This window comes from Dipodomys ordii, unplaced genomic scaffold (assembly GCF_000151885.1).
Source record: "Dipodomys ordii isolate 6190 unplaced genomic scaffold, Dord_2.0 Scaffold2, whole genome shotgun sequence".
NCBI classification, from domain to species: Eukaryota; Metazoa; Chordata; class Mammalia; order Rodentia; family Heteromyidae; genus Dipodomys; species Dipodomys ordii.
In genome coordinates, this window is record NW_012267218.1 from 18,059,496 (window position 1) to 18,076,295 (window position 16,800).

Below are 16,800 nucleotides of genomic sequence, written 5' to 3' on the forward strand. Positions count from 1 at the left end.
CTTTTAAAAGATGAACTGGCATAGGAGGAGTCCAAGAATAAATTTTTGAGTTTTTCTACAAAGAATAAATTTCTGTTGGTAGAATGTAGAATAATTTGGCTGATGGAAGGAAAGTATAATTTTGAGTCATCAGATCTTCCTGGTCTCCAGTAACATGGCCTCAGCTGATGCCCCATTATCCATGGCTAAACTTGTGCTTGCTGAGAATTTTTCTTTGCTGGTTAAAGCTGCTCATGTATACCTATTAATAAGCTACCATATTGTTTATTCACTCACTTCTTAGACTTTGGGATTTAAGGTGAGTTACTTGGAGGATGATTTTGAAGAGCAAGCCAATTGGGGATACCTTAGACTCACAAGTTATCTGAAGAGCAAAATGTTTTCAGTTTCAAGAAATGATTTCTTAAATGAGGGGCATTTTAAAAGTGCTGTATAGTATTATTTTACTCTAAAGTCAGAAATTTAAAAATTAGTTTGAAGTTATTTTGGTTTTATTAGTGTTCCTTTAATAGCTTTTACTGTTTTGAGTGCTTCCAATAACTTTAAGATACTAGAACTTTCCAACTCTTTTCGTAACTTACATCTCTCTTAAACAGCCGCATCTACTGTATAAACTTCCACCCTGGGAAGACGGTAGTCAGACTGCAGTGAAAAATCAGAATGAAGTTCATTTTGAAGAAAAAGCAGTTAAGTATTTCATAGGTAGGAATATGTAGGATATTTGGAATGGAATAGTGAAAATACATCTGTTTTATTGTAGGATATACAGGATAAGCCAGCCTTCAGGTATGCATTTTAGAAGTCAATCTAAATTGTGTTTTTCCTCAATTTATTCAGATAAAAAATTGTTTCACACTGCCAATTAGAGAGCTGGTAATCTGAGGTTAGTTTGAAATTCTTCAGTTACTTTTCCCTTCAACCTATGTATTATATTAGTGAATGGATCTTAATAGTACAATTTTAATTTAGAATGCATGGAAACCTAGCCCAGGTTTGCAAAATAGATTATTCTGAAACTTTCAGCTTAGTGTTTGATTATCCTTAGCAGCACCACAGGTGCACTGAAGCTGAGAAATATATCACTGAAGCACATAGAAAGTATATGGGAATGAAGGGTGAGATCAGCCAGTGTCTAATATAACATTCCTCCTGCTTTCATCCTTCATGAGTGGGGAATAAATGGCTCTGAATGAGGATTGTTGGAATTTACTAAAGGTAAGCAGTTTAATCCCCAAGGTAGACTGTGTGCTTTTAGCATTTGATGAGTCAGTTCTGTAACATCCATTTGCAGGAGAAAGGAGCTAGATTTCCAAGGATTCTGTGGTTATATCATTCTTTACTAAGAAGCACAGGAGAGACGTTCACCCTTGAGGGAATCAGAGGCAGTGTCTACCCCAGAGAGTGTAGACTTCATGGCTTTTAGATCCTCACCCTTTGTATACCTGAACAATGAAAGCAGAACCTATTGTTTTCCACAGCGTGCACACGACACAGACCTGCTCATAAGTTATGTCATAGTCACCATTGCACTATTATTGGCATAGGAGTTCAGTGCCTATTTTGCTGGTGTATAAATAATCTCACACCCTGGGAACATGGGCTTTGGTTTTTCAAGTGTAAATCTTTGGGGACAAATTGATGGGATAATGGTTTCTGAGTTGCTGGCTTTCTTCCTCTATTCCTCTATTTGATGCTTACATGTTCTTTTGAGGAAAGTCTTGGAAATTACATTGGTCATCATTTGCATTGCTCCTAATCACTACGGAGTTTTTATTTTATCTGTATATAATTTTTCGTTGTGTTCCAGCTCCGATGTCACACACTGAGCATATGCCTGTTACCGCTTGCTTAGGATACCTTTCACTGTAGACTCTGGCAGTCCTGAGACAAGATAATCCTGTGTCTTTTGCCCTTTCTTTTCTTTCTAGTCACATTCTGTGTACTGTATTACATTATGCTTTAATAGAAGAATCTTGAAATTATCTCTCATTTTTAAAGAAAAAAATCTACTTTTTATGTTTTGGAATATAAAAGATAAATCTGATGTTTTTCTTTTTTTAAAGTGTCTATTTCAGACAACTCAGTGGAAATATTTGTAGGAACTTGAAACAGAACAGTTACCTTTTCTCATAGGCAGCATTTTTTCCATTTGGAATTTGAGAGCAATACTAATATCCAATTTCCATATCTTTCTCTTAGTCCTGCTCTTCCATTGCACCTTTCATTCCTCATTCTCAACTCTGCCTACAGCTCTTTCTGTATTTCCCTCAAGTAGATACCAAAGAACATCCCATTTTCATATATTAGTCTTTCCTGAATAGTCTCATACCAAAATGTAACAGTCAGCTATCACCTCATAGCAAACAGGACCAGAAACCAAAAAATGCCAACCTGAGAAGGAGGCAGAAGAAAGCTACACAACAACTGCCTTTACTTCTTATGGTGGCAGTATAATATCTAAGAGAAGACGCTAGAGAAGTAGAAAAAAACATGGTGAGTCTGTTTTTAAACTCGGTTTCTGCCTCTGCTTCAGAGATTTGCTACTCACTAAGTAAAAGGTGATCAAGAATGTTGTAGGATACATTTTGTGTAGGACATGGTCATGAGGTAGCACATGTGGGCTTTGCTTGGAAAGTCAAAATGTTGTGAAGTTTTACTGACAGCTGTTTAGATAAATGCTTAGAGTCTTGTTTGTTGTAATGGTCTTAGTTTTCCAGACTTTTGTTGTTTTGAACCTGAAGTAAGCTATTGGAATAAACGCACAAAAAATAGTGAAATGAGTTAACAAATATTGGTCCTAACTATTGTGGGCAAAATTGAACACTGGATAATTGACATAACAGTGACATTTCCTCTAAGCCTGCCCATTCTAAAGTCTTCTGAAGTTCAGAGTTACACTGTCTTGACTATTAATAGCTAGCATGAAATTTCATTACAGGCCATTGCATTGGTTATATTCAAAATCAACTTTTTAAAGGTGTTTTTTTAGCTGTTGCTACATCAACAGTTATGATTTTTATTTCTTTGTTTTATTCGAACTTATTTACATCACTATGTGAAATGATGTTTTTGGCTATAGTCAATGAAGACATTATTCTTTTCTTTTTTACATTCTTGAAGTGTGGGAAAGAATACATTTGAAATATTTTCTACTTTTAAAAATTATTTTAAAAAACTGGTATTGTCCAGTGGAATGTTTTGCAATGAGTGTTTTGCTATGGGAAGTGCTTAGAACTAAAAAAACCCATACATCTCTTGAGATGTATTTTATATTCTTTGTATAGAAAATGGCTGGTTGAGTGTGGATTAGTGAAGTGACTCTGACAGAAAGAGCTTCATGCAGTGGTCTTCGGAGTCCTTTTTTCTTCCACAGAGAGGTGTGGTGCTTTTAAACCATTACAGAAAGAAGTCCTCACTATGATTTTCTTTCTTTTCCGATTATATGTCTATCATGATCCTCAGTCACAGGCACGTTTCCAAAATTAGACCTGGAGGTGATATTCCAGTTACGTATTTTATGTCAGTATTGAGCTTTTTCATATGCTAATGACATTTAAAGCTTTCTTGGACCATGATGAATTAATGTCAGTAAACTTGTTTTGTTATACTTACCAGAGGCAGAATCTTGATTATTTAGACTTATAAGCTTCTAAGTCTTCTCTTAGATTACTCTGTGATGGCTAAATGCAGGGTGCTAATCTCATCATAAAAACACTGCTATAGGATTCCCCCAGAAACACTTCTTCTACTTGATCTTTCAAGCCCAGAACAAATTGAAACATCATGTGACACTCACTCACTGATAAGAATATCCATTTAACACTGAGCATTTAACTTGGTGACTATTCAGGGACTATGTGCAGTGACATTAATATTATTTTTGCCATTATATGTTTCTTAAAGTTGATCTTTTCTACCTGATCATACAAAATAATGCAATGCTACAGGTCCCTTCCTCCCCCCACCAAAAAGCCCCCCCCCCAAACCCTTTTCTTCAAAGTAATTAAGAAATTCTTGCTTTGATTTTTTTTAAAGCTTTCCATCCCTACTTCATCTTTTTACTTTTGCCCTGGACTGTTAAGAGTTATAATTATTTCTTTCCTGTTAGTGTTCTAGAAACATTGTAAAAAGCAAAAATAGATTGGCTTAATAAAGTAATTTATTTGTATAATGGACTTCTTATTGTTTTAAATGTTTTTATTTGGAGTAAAAGGGTTTGGCAGCTGAAAGGTAGGTTATTTCCCTTAGTATACACAAAATGTTGTATGTGTGTTGTGTTCAGTGTTCATGTTTCTCTGAACGTCCATGACTGAAAATAGGAGCCACTGGTTTTTCTAAATTGCATGATCACCCTGTACATCATTGCATAATAATAATAACAATAATAGCAACAAAAAGTTTAAAAATGAATAATAAATACAATAAAGCACCATTATCACAAGAGGGTTTCTTTAGAAGTTTTTTTTTTTTTTTTTCCCTACCCACCCCCCTACCTCTTAATCTTTCAATGTCCTAACAATGCTTTTCTTTTCAGGCTTTAGGCTTGGAAATAGGGGAGAATAGGAGAGAGGGTGAACCTACAGGTGGAACTTGAAGACAAATCTTTTGAAAGGGCAAGACTGGTGGCTCACATCTGTGATCCTAGCTACTCAGGAGGCTGAGATCTGAGGATCATGGTTCAAAGCCAGCCTGGGCAGATAAACCTGAGAGACTCTTATCTAATTAACTAGAAAAATGCTGAAAATGAAGGTGTGGCTTAAGTTGTAGAGTGCTAGCCTTGAGCCAAAAAAAGTGTTCTTAATACAATTTGCTTACTGATTTTAAACACTCTTTTTTTTGGACGGGGGGTCCAGTTGTGGGGCATGAACTCTGGCCTGGGTGCTGTCCCTCAGCTCTTCAGCTCAAGGCTAGCACTCTACTACCTGAGCCACAGCCCCACTTCTGGCTTTTTTCTTTTTGCTTATGTGGTCCTGAGGAATCGAACCCAGGGCCTCATGCTTGCAAGGCAAGCGCTCTACCACTGAGCCACCTTCCCAGCCCTGCTTACTGATTTTAATAGTTGAAGTTATTCTCATACCTGAACTGTATCTTCCTGTGAGATCATATTTTGATTTAGCTAATGAGAGCTAATGTGTGTGTGGTAGTTTTTTTTTTATGTCATCGCTGTCATTTATTTGTGGTTTATATATTCACACTAATTTAATATTAATATATCCTTATATAGCTAAGTATTCTAATACACAAAGGGTAAGAACTATTTCTTTCAGTAACTGTGCCTGAATTTATAATTACTATTAATTTAAACCCTGTAGTGCCACCACTAGATCAAATATTTTTAAAAGGCTTTAGTGGTTATTTTAGCGGTTATTGTCTTTTTTTTTTTTTCCTTTTTTTTTCTGTTGAAGAGATCATTCTGAGTTTGAGGTTGGATGTTTTACATTTTGGAAATAAATTATTGATAATAGAGGAGAAATAGAAAAGTTTTAAACTAAGTAAACTTGTAATGATTTTGTAGCTATAGTTTTATAATTCTATATTATGCTTTATTTTCAGGACCGTGTAAATGCATTAGAAACGGTAAGTTGGGGCCTTTTCTTTTTTTGTATCAGAATCACTGCTGTCTCCTGATGTGGATTTCAGAGCCCTCCAAGGAAGCAGTTCCAGAAAACATTTCTATAGCAACATCTCAGACTTAAAGGGGGAAATGAGCTAAGCTGTATCTAAAAGGTATGTGGATATAGACTTTTTTTGAATGAAAAGTTTAAAAATGTGAGCATATTCAAGTGGACATTGCTCTTTCAAGACAGATGGGTCAATAGCACTAGTGTATGGAAAAGAGTTTGTTTAAATGGAATCCGTTCTTTGTCTATGTATTTCTATGATTCACAATCACTGTGTTAGATTGGTAAGGGACAGATAAAACTGATAAAGCCTACCTCTGGATAATCTTGGGTGAATCTAGTATTAGGAAACAATTTTTACAGCATAGATACAATAACAGCATGCTTTCCCTATTTATTTTTAAACTTAGAAAAAGAGAAGCCAGCTTCTTGTTTGGTAATCAAGTAATAGGTAGTATAGGAATTTTGGCCCAACAGGCCACAATGGTTAGAGAAAAAACTTACACTATAATGCAAAATAAAAATAATTCAGTATGCTTTAGTCTTATATATATATATATATGTAAAAAATTCACAATAATGACTTTTAAAGAATTATAGATTGTGATTTCATTGTTTTTCTCTTTTTCAAGCTTTATAAAATATGGCTGTTTATATTTATAAACACTTTTACATTAATAATCGTGTGAATGGGAAAAACATGAAAATTAATTATAGTACTACCTCATGATACAATACCTTACAGCACTGAAAGGATTTTCAAACAGGTAAAGATTGCTTTGTTATATGAAAACAGTACTGAAGACATACAGAAGTGTGATGTTAATACTGGTTATCTATATGTTTTAATTTAAAAATTTTTAAGGGCTATATCAATGGCAGAGTACTTGCCTATCATGGGGAAAGCCTTGGATTTGAGCCCTAAAAAGCCACCAAAAATAGTCTTTAGAAAACAAGTAAAATAGGATGTAGTAGAGTAGTAGTAGTAGTAGTAGTAGTAATAGTAGTAAAGTTTTTATAAAATAAGATGTATAGTAGTAGTAACTTTTTATATTAAAATTTTTTATCTACAAATGATTGCATAAGGGGATGAGGAGATTACCATCTAACATGTCTGTTTATTTCTATAGTGTGTCTTGATCAGAACCACCCTTTCCATCATTCTTTCTTCCTTTTGCCCTTGCCCATTCTCTCCCTAGTCACATCAAGTTTAACTTTTTTGTTTGTTTTGTGCCAGTACTGGGGCTTGAACTCAGTGCGTGGGCACTGTCCTATAGCTTTTTTGCTCCTACAGCCAAAGCTGTACTTCTGGCTTTTTGGTGGTCAATTGGAGATAAAAGTCTTCTGGTCTTTCTGAAGATCAAACCACAATCCTTAGTTCTTAGCTTCTTGAATATCTAGGATTACAGGATTGATCCATTGGCACCCAGCTGCAAGTATGTTCTTAATAAGCAAGAAAAAAGAATCCTTTAAGCAACAAAGTTACCATGTAAAGCAAATACTTTTGCTTTAGAAATGTGAGGTATGGAAAGATGCTAATAGGATACATTTTAGTAAAGTATAAGAAGATGATTTTGATTGACATTCTCCAGACAAGAACATTAACCAGCAGTTAAATAACTTTTGCCTTGGGCTTACTGGACCATTTGAAAAATATACTGAAATTCTCATTTTTCAATATGATGATATTGTTGATGAATTAAAAGTGTTGTGTTCCTCCACATATATTTTATTTACTATTAGGAATGCTGTCTTTCCATCAGGATTTAGTTTGTATTGAATGTTATTTTCATATGGGAAATTTTTTAGGACTAAGTATTGGCTTTTTCTTATATGATTTTTTCTTATTTATTTGAATTATGCCAGTATGAGATCCATAAATAAAAATCATATCTACCCAAAATCCTTAATGTTTATTTGTATTTTTAGGCTTAAAAAAAGTATCTAACTATTAGACTGACAAAGTACTATTCTTGAGAATGGGAAATGCTTAGTCTAGTTCATCTTCTAGACATGAAGGCAAAAATTAAAAATTATCACGAGAAAAATAAAATTGGTTAAATGGACTAGGTTTTTATAATAGCAGTTTCTGCAAGACAGTTTTAATTTAAATAATTATCATAAGTAAAATCATAAAAATTAAATGCTCAGCAATCATGTTAGTACTCAAATATGAAGTCCTTTGGCTTAATATAGCATTATAAGAACCAGAATTCAATTCACTTGGGAAGCTATTCAACTGGCAAAGTATTTTATAGTTCATAAAATCAAATATGCTAACAGCAATCCCAAGATCATTTATAATTCTCTCATCACTCAGACTTCAAATCATGGCAGGATATATATCGGTGATACACATTGTGTAGAGTTGGTATTAAAAAGCACATTAGATATTGCTGGTAGGTTGTATGCATTAGTGATGTAAGTCAGCACGAGTACATAATTTCTTTGATCTCTTAGAAATATTTACCACAGATTACTGTTAAGAGTTCAGATACAGTATTTGGAATATTATTATCATAATGCTCAGGTCCCAAATATGTGTCTGTTTTTCCTCCTTTAGTTCAATTTTTTTTTCTCTCTTTCACTATCAGGTGACTTTTTTTTTTTCTTTTTCTTTTTTCTTTTTGGTCCAGTCGTGGGGCCTGAACTCTGGGCCTGGGCGCTGCCCCTCAGCTCTTCAGCTCAAGGCTAGTGCTCTACCACTTGAGCCACAGCGCCACTTCTGGCTTTTTTTCTTTTTGCTTATATGGTGCTGAGGAATTGAACCCAGGGCCTCATGCATGCAAGGCAAGCGCTCTACCACTGAGCCACCTTCCCAGCCCTATCAGGTGACTTTACTGGATTACAAATTACACTTTAGATGTAAATGAATCCCCAGGCTCTGTCAAAAATTCTTGCTTAATTGTAGACCTTGGAAGACTGCATAAGACTGTGCCTTGCCACATACTTAGAGACACTTTGGTACAGTAGTAAAGGGGAAAGATTTCCCAGAAGTACATTAAGTTTTATTTTTCAGTTCCTGGTGTTTTCTGGCAGTGTTGTATTTTATTTGGTGTTTCATAGAAGCTCTGACCATCTTTATAAAAGTTCAGCAAGAATTTTCCTGAGAAAGATGCACCTTCTGTCAAAATATAATGGATTAATTCCCCAAGTGAAGTTAAGTGATTTTTTTTTTCCAGAGGGAGGTCTGCGCTGAGAACCCCAGCTCATAGGCACTGGGTAGGACAAGGCAAGGATATTTACGGAGCACTGTATATGGTCCCCAGTGATCCAGGAATCTTATGCAGACACAATGATCAATGTCTTCAAGAAACTTGGATGCAAATTTACCTATAAATAAATGAGTCTTGTGTAAGATAAAATTGCAATACATACAGCATTTGAATCAAGGGGGGGTAGATATGTGTTTCAGAAGCTATTTTAAAGAAAAGATGATAACTAAAATAAATTAAAGCATAATTTATGGCCTGGGTTCATCATGAAAATCATGGATTTTGTAGTTTGGAGACACAATGAGTACTTTAGATTTATCTCAGAAATATGAATCATCACTAATGTTAGGAGAAAGAGCCAGGGAAGGCATTCCATATTTGGTATGTTGTAAAAAAGACAATAAAGGGTTTGTTACAAAAATGTTTTCTTTTTTAGGGGGGGATCGGTTGTGGGGCTGAACCCTGGGCCTGGGTGCTGTCCCTCAGCTCTTTAGCTCAAGGCTGGAACTCTACCACTTGAGCTAGAGTGCCACTTCTGGCCTTTTTTGCTTATGTGGTGCTGAGGAATGGAACACAGGGCTTCATGCATGCAAGGCAAACCTTCTACCACTGAGCCACCTTCCCAGCCCCAAAAATGTTTTCTAAACAATTAAAATTGTAACTCTTATTTAATTATAAAATGAACTTTTGACAGATATGTTTATTTTACTGAGTAATTGAAGGAATAAGGATTATTACAAGTAATTTAAGGTGACATTCAAAGAACAAAACATACATAGGCACTAAAAGAGAATGAAATGAATTTAAAATATTGGTAAAGTTGTAATGGGAAAGAAAATCAGTTGGGACTCACTAGACAAAATGTATTGTCTGTGAACAAGAATGGTTTGTACTGCCATCGTCTGCAACTCAGTTATAAACAACTCAAAGACAATTAAAGGTTTAGAGATACCTTGGAATCAGAAGTCCCAGAAGGGTGGGCTCAGCTAACCCTAATATTCTCCTGATACCTAGAAAGTTTCTTTTTTCTTTTTCTTGTAGCTCAATACTTTCATATTTTTCCTCCTATAGATCCACAAGATACTACAGAGAGAGAGAGAGAGAGAGAGAGAAAGAAAGATTGCAAGAATAATAGGAGTCATTCTAGAATTTTTATACCCATCCAAGGAGTTTAGACTTCATATTTTATTTCCAGAGAACAAATGTGTTTCTCTCGAATATCAGTTTCTACCTATCAGAACTGGCTCCTGAATCGATATTGGGAAGGATTCTGGCTGCTGTTTTGAGATCATTTTGCGTTCTCTGTTATCTGCATTGCACTCTGGGGATGAGAAGAGGTAGCATAACTAGGTAGCAGAGAGCCACTGATGCTTTTTATTCAGGGGTTGTGGGTGGTAAATGTGCTATAAAAGGATGCAAATGTAATAGAGCTGTGCAAGATAGTGAGAGGCTGTGAGGGAAACCTGGGGGGAAAGGCATGCTGGAGGTAATCCAACTGTAGAAATATCCCCCCCCCCCCAACACACACACACCTTTTTTTGTGTATGTATCATCTACTTTTGAACTCTGGGCCTGGGTGCTGCCCCTCAGCTCTTCAGCTCAAGGCAAGCACTCTACCACTTGAGCCACAGAGCCACTTCTGGTTTTCTGGTGGTTTATTTGGAGATAAGAGTCTCATGGAGTTCCTTCCCCGGGCTGGCTTTGAACCTCAATCCTCAGATCTCAACCTCCTGAGTATCTAGGATTACAGGCATGAGCCACCAGCAGAAATTGGGACAGTTTGATCTCAGAGAGGCAGAGGCAGAGTGATCGTATTGTAGAGGAAGGAACTCATAAACTTAGTAAGCCAGTGTCGTGGGTGAAGATGGAATATAGACAATACAGTAAAAAAGTAGAGAACTGAGATTCAACTTGGAGATATAAATTCTGTTTTCATCACAAATTTCATTTTATTGCCAAACCCATAGATTTTTCGTACCCTTGTACTAGTCCATGTTAGGCATGACAGAAACAGCAGAGAAAACTCGAAATACTAGTGGGCTCAAGTAAGATAAAAATTAGTTTCCAGCTAGGAACCACATAAAGAGCCAATGGCAGGTAGGATGTTTTCACCCTACCACAAAACCAAGCTCTTGCTGCCCTTTTGTTCTGCCATCTTCAGTTTTCTCACTAGAGTCTAATGCCATTCCACCCCAGCCCTGCTATTTACATTATAATCAGAGAAAAGAACAAAAGGGAGTTCCTATAATCTTCCATGGAATATTCACATACATTCCTATTCATATCTAAGGGCCAAAATTTAGTGACATAAGTAGCTCTAAGATTACCATAGACTTAGAAGCAGGCTTCTTCTATAAATAAATTATAGTAAAAAGTGCAAAATATATAGAACTGAATAATAAAAATGTGTTAATGTAGAATAAACAAGTCAGTTTTAGGAAGATATTTAAAGTCTTAGATGCTGATATTAGGAAGGACAGGATTGACATTAAAATTTAATTCTAAGAATAATAGAACTAGTTAAAGGAAAAGCTAGGAAAAGACCTAGGTATCAGTGAAATAGAAAAGTAACATACTGTAAGCCAATCAAGCTGCTTGTTTGACTAACCATCTTCCATCAGTCAACTATAATTTTAAAAAGACCATTGTCCATTTTGAATAAAGAATAAGCTTGGATGATGGGTGACAATGTTGTCAAACACCCTGTATTCATATACTGGAACTTCTTTGTACAACTACTCAAAGATAATAATAATAATAATAGAATAAGCTTTGATTATAGATATTGGAGAATTTATCCACATAGTTAAATAACATATATAATTTATAATATATTTGAAAAATTAGGAGAACTAACCAAATTCCTAGAAAATCCTAACTTACAGGACTAAGAATGCGTTTGATGAATAGTCCTGTAACTACATTTTTAAAAATAATTTTTAATCAACAAATTTTAATCAGTTGAAGTTTTTTTCCAAGAGAACGACCAAACCCAAGATGAGTTTTACCCAATGTTTCAGGAGCAGATAATTTCAGCTTTTCAAAATCTTTTCCAAGCCAGGTATTGATGGCTCACACCTGTAATCCTAGCTACTTAGGAGGCTGAGTTCTGAAGATCATGGTTTGAAGCCAGCTTGGATAAGAATGTGTATGAGAGACTCCTATCTCCAATTAACCACCAAAAGGCCAAAAGTAGAGCTGTGGCTCAAGTGGTAGAGCACTAGCCTTGAGCAAAAGAGATCAGGGACAGTGCCCAGGCCCAGAGTTCAAGCATGAAAAAAATAATAGTAATTAAAAAAAACAACTATTCCAGATATTACAAAAGAGGGCACTTGCCTAGCTCATATTATGAGTTGACATGACTTCATGGAAAAAACATATCTACAAAATATAAATAAGGAATAATGTCTACTTAGCTATTAACATGGTTTCAAAACACTTTATAGGACATTGTTTTGCTTAAGGCTTATATGTAAATGAATAAAAACAATGATTCATTATAAATGAACTGAATGTTCCAGGAATTGGGGTAGTTTAAGAGTAGAAAACCAAGCCATGTAACTCAACATACGCTGACAAATTATAGAAAGTAAAATCACCATTACAACCACCACTATTTCCGTCATTACAACCCACCACCACTACCACCACCATCAACAACAACACTTTAATCTCCTTAGGAGAAACTTCCTAAATCTAATAAAGAACAATAAAGACTATGAGAAAAATAAAGATGATGGCAAACATCACCCTAGCATAAAGTATTTAAATTTCCCCTTTTAATCCAAGTATCAAAAGATGCTCCATTCCCAACTTGTCTTAGGTATTGCTTGGGTACTGGCTGGAGCAATAAAGCTATCACTATTTGCAAATGCTATTATTTTTATGTTGAAAATGCCAAGGAATTAATAGCTAAATTATGAAGACATAATTTATCAAGTTTCTTTGATAGAAACTAACATATGAACGGCAATTATACCTCTAACTCAAACAATAATCACTTGAAGATGTAATTATGAGTATACCAATACATATGTATCAAAAATACCCAAATCCAAATTCTTTATAGAGAAGACATTTTGACATCTGAGGAGGTTTTGTTTTTAATCTCATCAAAGCTTTGGAAATTAAGATAGTAAAAATTGGTACAGGAGTTTGGAAATAAGCCAGTGTTACCGAGTATAAAACTAGGAAATAGACAGTTAAGCACATGGAATTTAAATATATGGTACAATTGACATGATATATGGGAAAAGTAAAGGTAGAATTTCCAAAAAGTGAGAGAAAATATAATTTGAGCTGCTATGTCATACCAGGTATCACACACACACACACACACACACACACACACGCACACACACACGCACACATGCACACACACACGTAAATTGCAAAAAGATAAAAATTTTAGGACATAAAGTCTTTAAGACATTACTTTAGTGTTTTTGCTTATTATGTTTTTAAATCCTCTTCCCCATTAACAAAATTTATCTTAGGCATTTGAGAGTGCCAAATAAAGGGGTAATTTAAGATTTGGGTACCTACTGACTTCCTTTATTAAGGTACTGTGGAAAGACATTTTGTCTTCCTTAGCCACCCATATATTTTTGTTCAAAACAGTTGTGTTAGGTTTACTGTATGACATCCCGTAATTGAAGTGTTATGAGTTAGACATATATTGATTGGGGCAGGAGGAATGAATCCAAGCTTGTTTAATGACCTTGCCTCTTCCACCACCCTACTTTCAATTGAAAGAGTGTGGGCCCCCAAGGAAGAGAAAGTGTTGGTAAGAAATAGTTGAGGAAAGCACATTTGCTTTGTCTGAGAGCACAATCTGGCCATCTCTATGCTTGAACTTGGAAGATAGGAATTAACTTTGAATTTAGAATTGCAGTTCAAAAGTTAGTTGTCACACAAACACACCTCTTTGAAAGTAAAAATGAAGACAGACTTTCCTTCAAACAGCAACTAGGCCTGATTTAACTGATATATTTTACAATGAGTTAGGGTTTTGCCAGTATTCAGGATTCATGTTTGGATGAAAACATGCTAAGTTTAAATGAAGGTACTAAAAGTAATTGCACTCAAAAATAGTTTGAAAGGTAACCAGATTTTTATTTTTCTCAATATTTTCTGTGCATGTTGAGTTTAAATGTCAGTAAGCAGAAGAATAGCTAGTTATTTGAAAAGTCTTGGTAAATAAAGACTTTTTGGTATACTTTCAGAAATAGAAAGTGAATGTTTTTTTTTAAATAACTGCATTAAGTCTCAAATCCTCACTTGCAATGGTCCAAAGAGAATTTCACCAAGCTTATAGATTATTAAAATGCATATAAAATGCCAAATCACTGTGTAATTTTTGACACAGAAGTAGGATGATATACAATAAATTAAATAACATTGATAAAAGCATAGTCTCATCCCTCTATGTTAGAGCACACAGTTTGTGTTGGGCCCTGTATTTTTCTTTTTGTCTCCCCTTTGATCTGGCAATAATTATGCTTCATAAGACTACCTATACACAGAGCTCTACAGGCACAGAAGTTGAAGAACTGTAGGACACTGAGGCATATATAGACCCAATGAATTAATGTTTGTACTGAAGTGCTCAGTATGCCCAGGAAATCCTGATTTGAGTATGTAAATTTGTCTAAATAATAGTTAATTATTTGCTGTGCTTCTCCTGAATATGTGTAAGAATCTTGAAGCTAAGTAAAACTTGCCTTTATCTCTTTACAAAGCCTGAACTTACTGTTTCCAAACCAAAGATCAAGCTAGGTTCATTTTTGGTTTTGCCAAGGCTATGAGCTTCTCATTGAAGTTGCCTGAAAGGTTCAATCCAATTGGCTTCACACCAAATAAAACGCAGTGTGCTCTGTACGGTTTTGACCCAGAATCAGGTGAATCTCAGCAGTTTTGGCCCAGCCACATTGTAAAATTTTGGATTTGTTCGGACTTGACACTTCCTGGGAACCCATTCAAACTGAAACCGGAAAAAGGTTTTGCACAAACCCTGTCCTAGCCCATTCTGCCAAGTTTCCCACTGCTCTAATGTTGATGTACCTTCTGTATATTCGCATCGAGGGCAAACGGAAATGTCCTCATGAATCTCTCATGAGGGATCTTGAGTAAAACAATCTAGACATTCTCCTTTCTCTACCTCATCCCCAAATACAAAGACAGTATTCTGTGTTAGTCAGCATTAAAATATGTATCTTTTCCAATAGTAGGGTCATCTTCAAAGGACTAAGCCTCTAAAACACAACAGCCTATAGTCAAATGAAAAAAAATGCTTAAACAAGAGGACTGTTTATACAGAGTTACAGCCTTGTGGCAGGAGGTGATGATCAGCTTAAAAACATAAGACTTCTTTCAGTTTGCACAAATTGTTTATTACAGCCCTGTCAAATTTTTTATAAAAGTTGACACAGGGAAAGTACCATGGAGAAATCACATGACAAATGCAACTTCACCAGCAGGTGAATTTAGTATTACTGAATTGCCTAGTGTTTTCAGGTCAGTGACAGGTTCACATTTGATGCTACTAAGTAGTCATACTACTTGTCTAACTGCCTTGTTTAATAATTTGTTCTGTTGTCCAGTTCCAAACACTCTAAAAATAATAGTGCATTCTTGGAGTAAAGAACTCTTGCTTTCTATTGTATATAGGTAATATGAATGTATATTATAACACACAATCAATATCTTTCTGAAAATATAGTACCTAAAAGAAATGCCTTTTAGTCTGTTTAACGCAGTATATGAGGATGAATTCTCAGAAAAATAGTATGTTAGTTTTTTTTAAAAGATCCTAAAATAACTATAAGATAAAATAATGGCACTCCCTCTTAATATATAATGGGTGGGTATTGTATTTGTGTTTATCATTGATAAACAATAAAAAATGGATGTGAGATGTATTCATTCTGCACATCTGATACACACACACACATACACACACACATAGAGAGAGAGAGAGGTAAATGTTAGTTTTCTGATTTTTAAATGATGGATATTGTGGTGCTTAAAAAAGAATAGATCTCTTTATATCTCCATCATGGGAATATGGCCCTGGAAAAATTATCCATCCTGTTTTCATTTTGTCTAGACTAGGTAATATTGTTAAAGTTCCTTTTTTTTAATTGGCTTGAGTCTACTTGAGAATGTATTAAAATCAGATCTTCACAAATTTCCATGTACTAGTACTTGCTATCATACAACTAACTCTGATTTTATCATACAATATTATATAATCAGTATTATTGAATCCCTACTGTGTTTCAACACTGTCCAGGAGAACACAGCTGACTAAATCTATGGGGCCATGAACATCACATTTCAGATAGAAGTATGACTGATCTTAGGGATCCTTGTGAAAACCTTCTTTTGAACCAGGAGAATTCTGCATATCAGAGAAGTTGACCACTTTGTAAATATGACAATAACTAGTGCTAGAACCCAAGTGTTCTGATTAGTGACACTGTTCTTCCCATACCATAATGCTATTTGTGATTGGTGAGGGTAAATAAATGCATGCATAAGGAGAACTTGACAAGGGTCTACCGAGAGGTACAAAGTGAAGAGGAACAGAGCAAGAAGTTACTCAGAAATAAGGAAGAAACATTTTATAACTATATTCAGAATATGCCTTCAACTTATTAGTAAATAGGTTCCATTGAACAACTTTCATCTATTCTGATTCCTTTTGAGTGTTGAAGTAAAAAGTTGGCATACCCCTAAACTGCTACTAGTTCTGTCTTGAGCTTGCTCAGCTGTATTTAATACCTCAGTTGATCTTTTTTTATTTTATGTATCTGCAAAACAGCTCTGCAACTCACACAAGTGTTTATATAGTTTGTTTAGGGCTTTTAATAAACTTTGATCTTAGATGAAAGCGTGAGAGAGTATAAATTGTCACTATTAGCACTATTAATTTAAATACCCCAGATGGTCTCATGTTAATT

General features: G+C 35.1%; 1 protein-coding gene across 1 annotated transcript in view; it reads left to right on the forward strand.

Annotated features, from left to right (window-relative positions):
- The window catches only part of Cep128 (centrosomal protein 128kDa), a 294,901-nt gene that overhangs the window by 248,951 nt on the left and 29,150 nt on the right, over window positions 1-16,800 (forward strand). Inside the window, exon 20 of the mRNA XM_013013420.1 lies at window positions 5,554-5,577. Coding sequence (XP_012868874.1) covers window positions 5,554-5,577 — 24 coding nt within the window. The remainder of the gene's footprint in view (window positions 1-5,553; window positions 5,578-16,800) is intronic.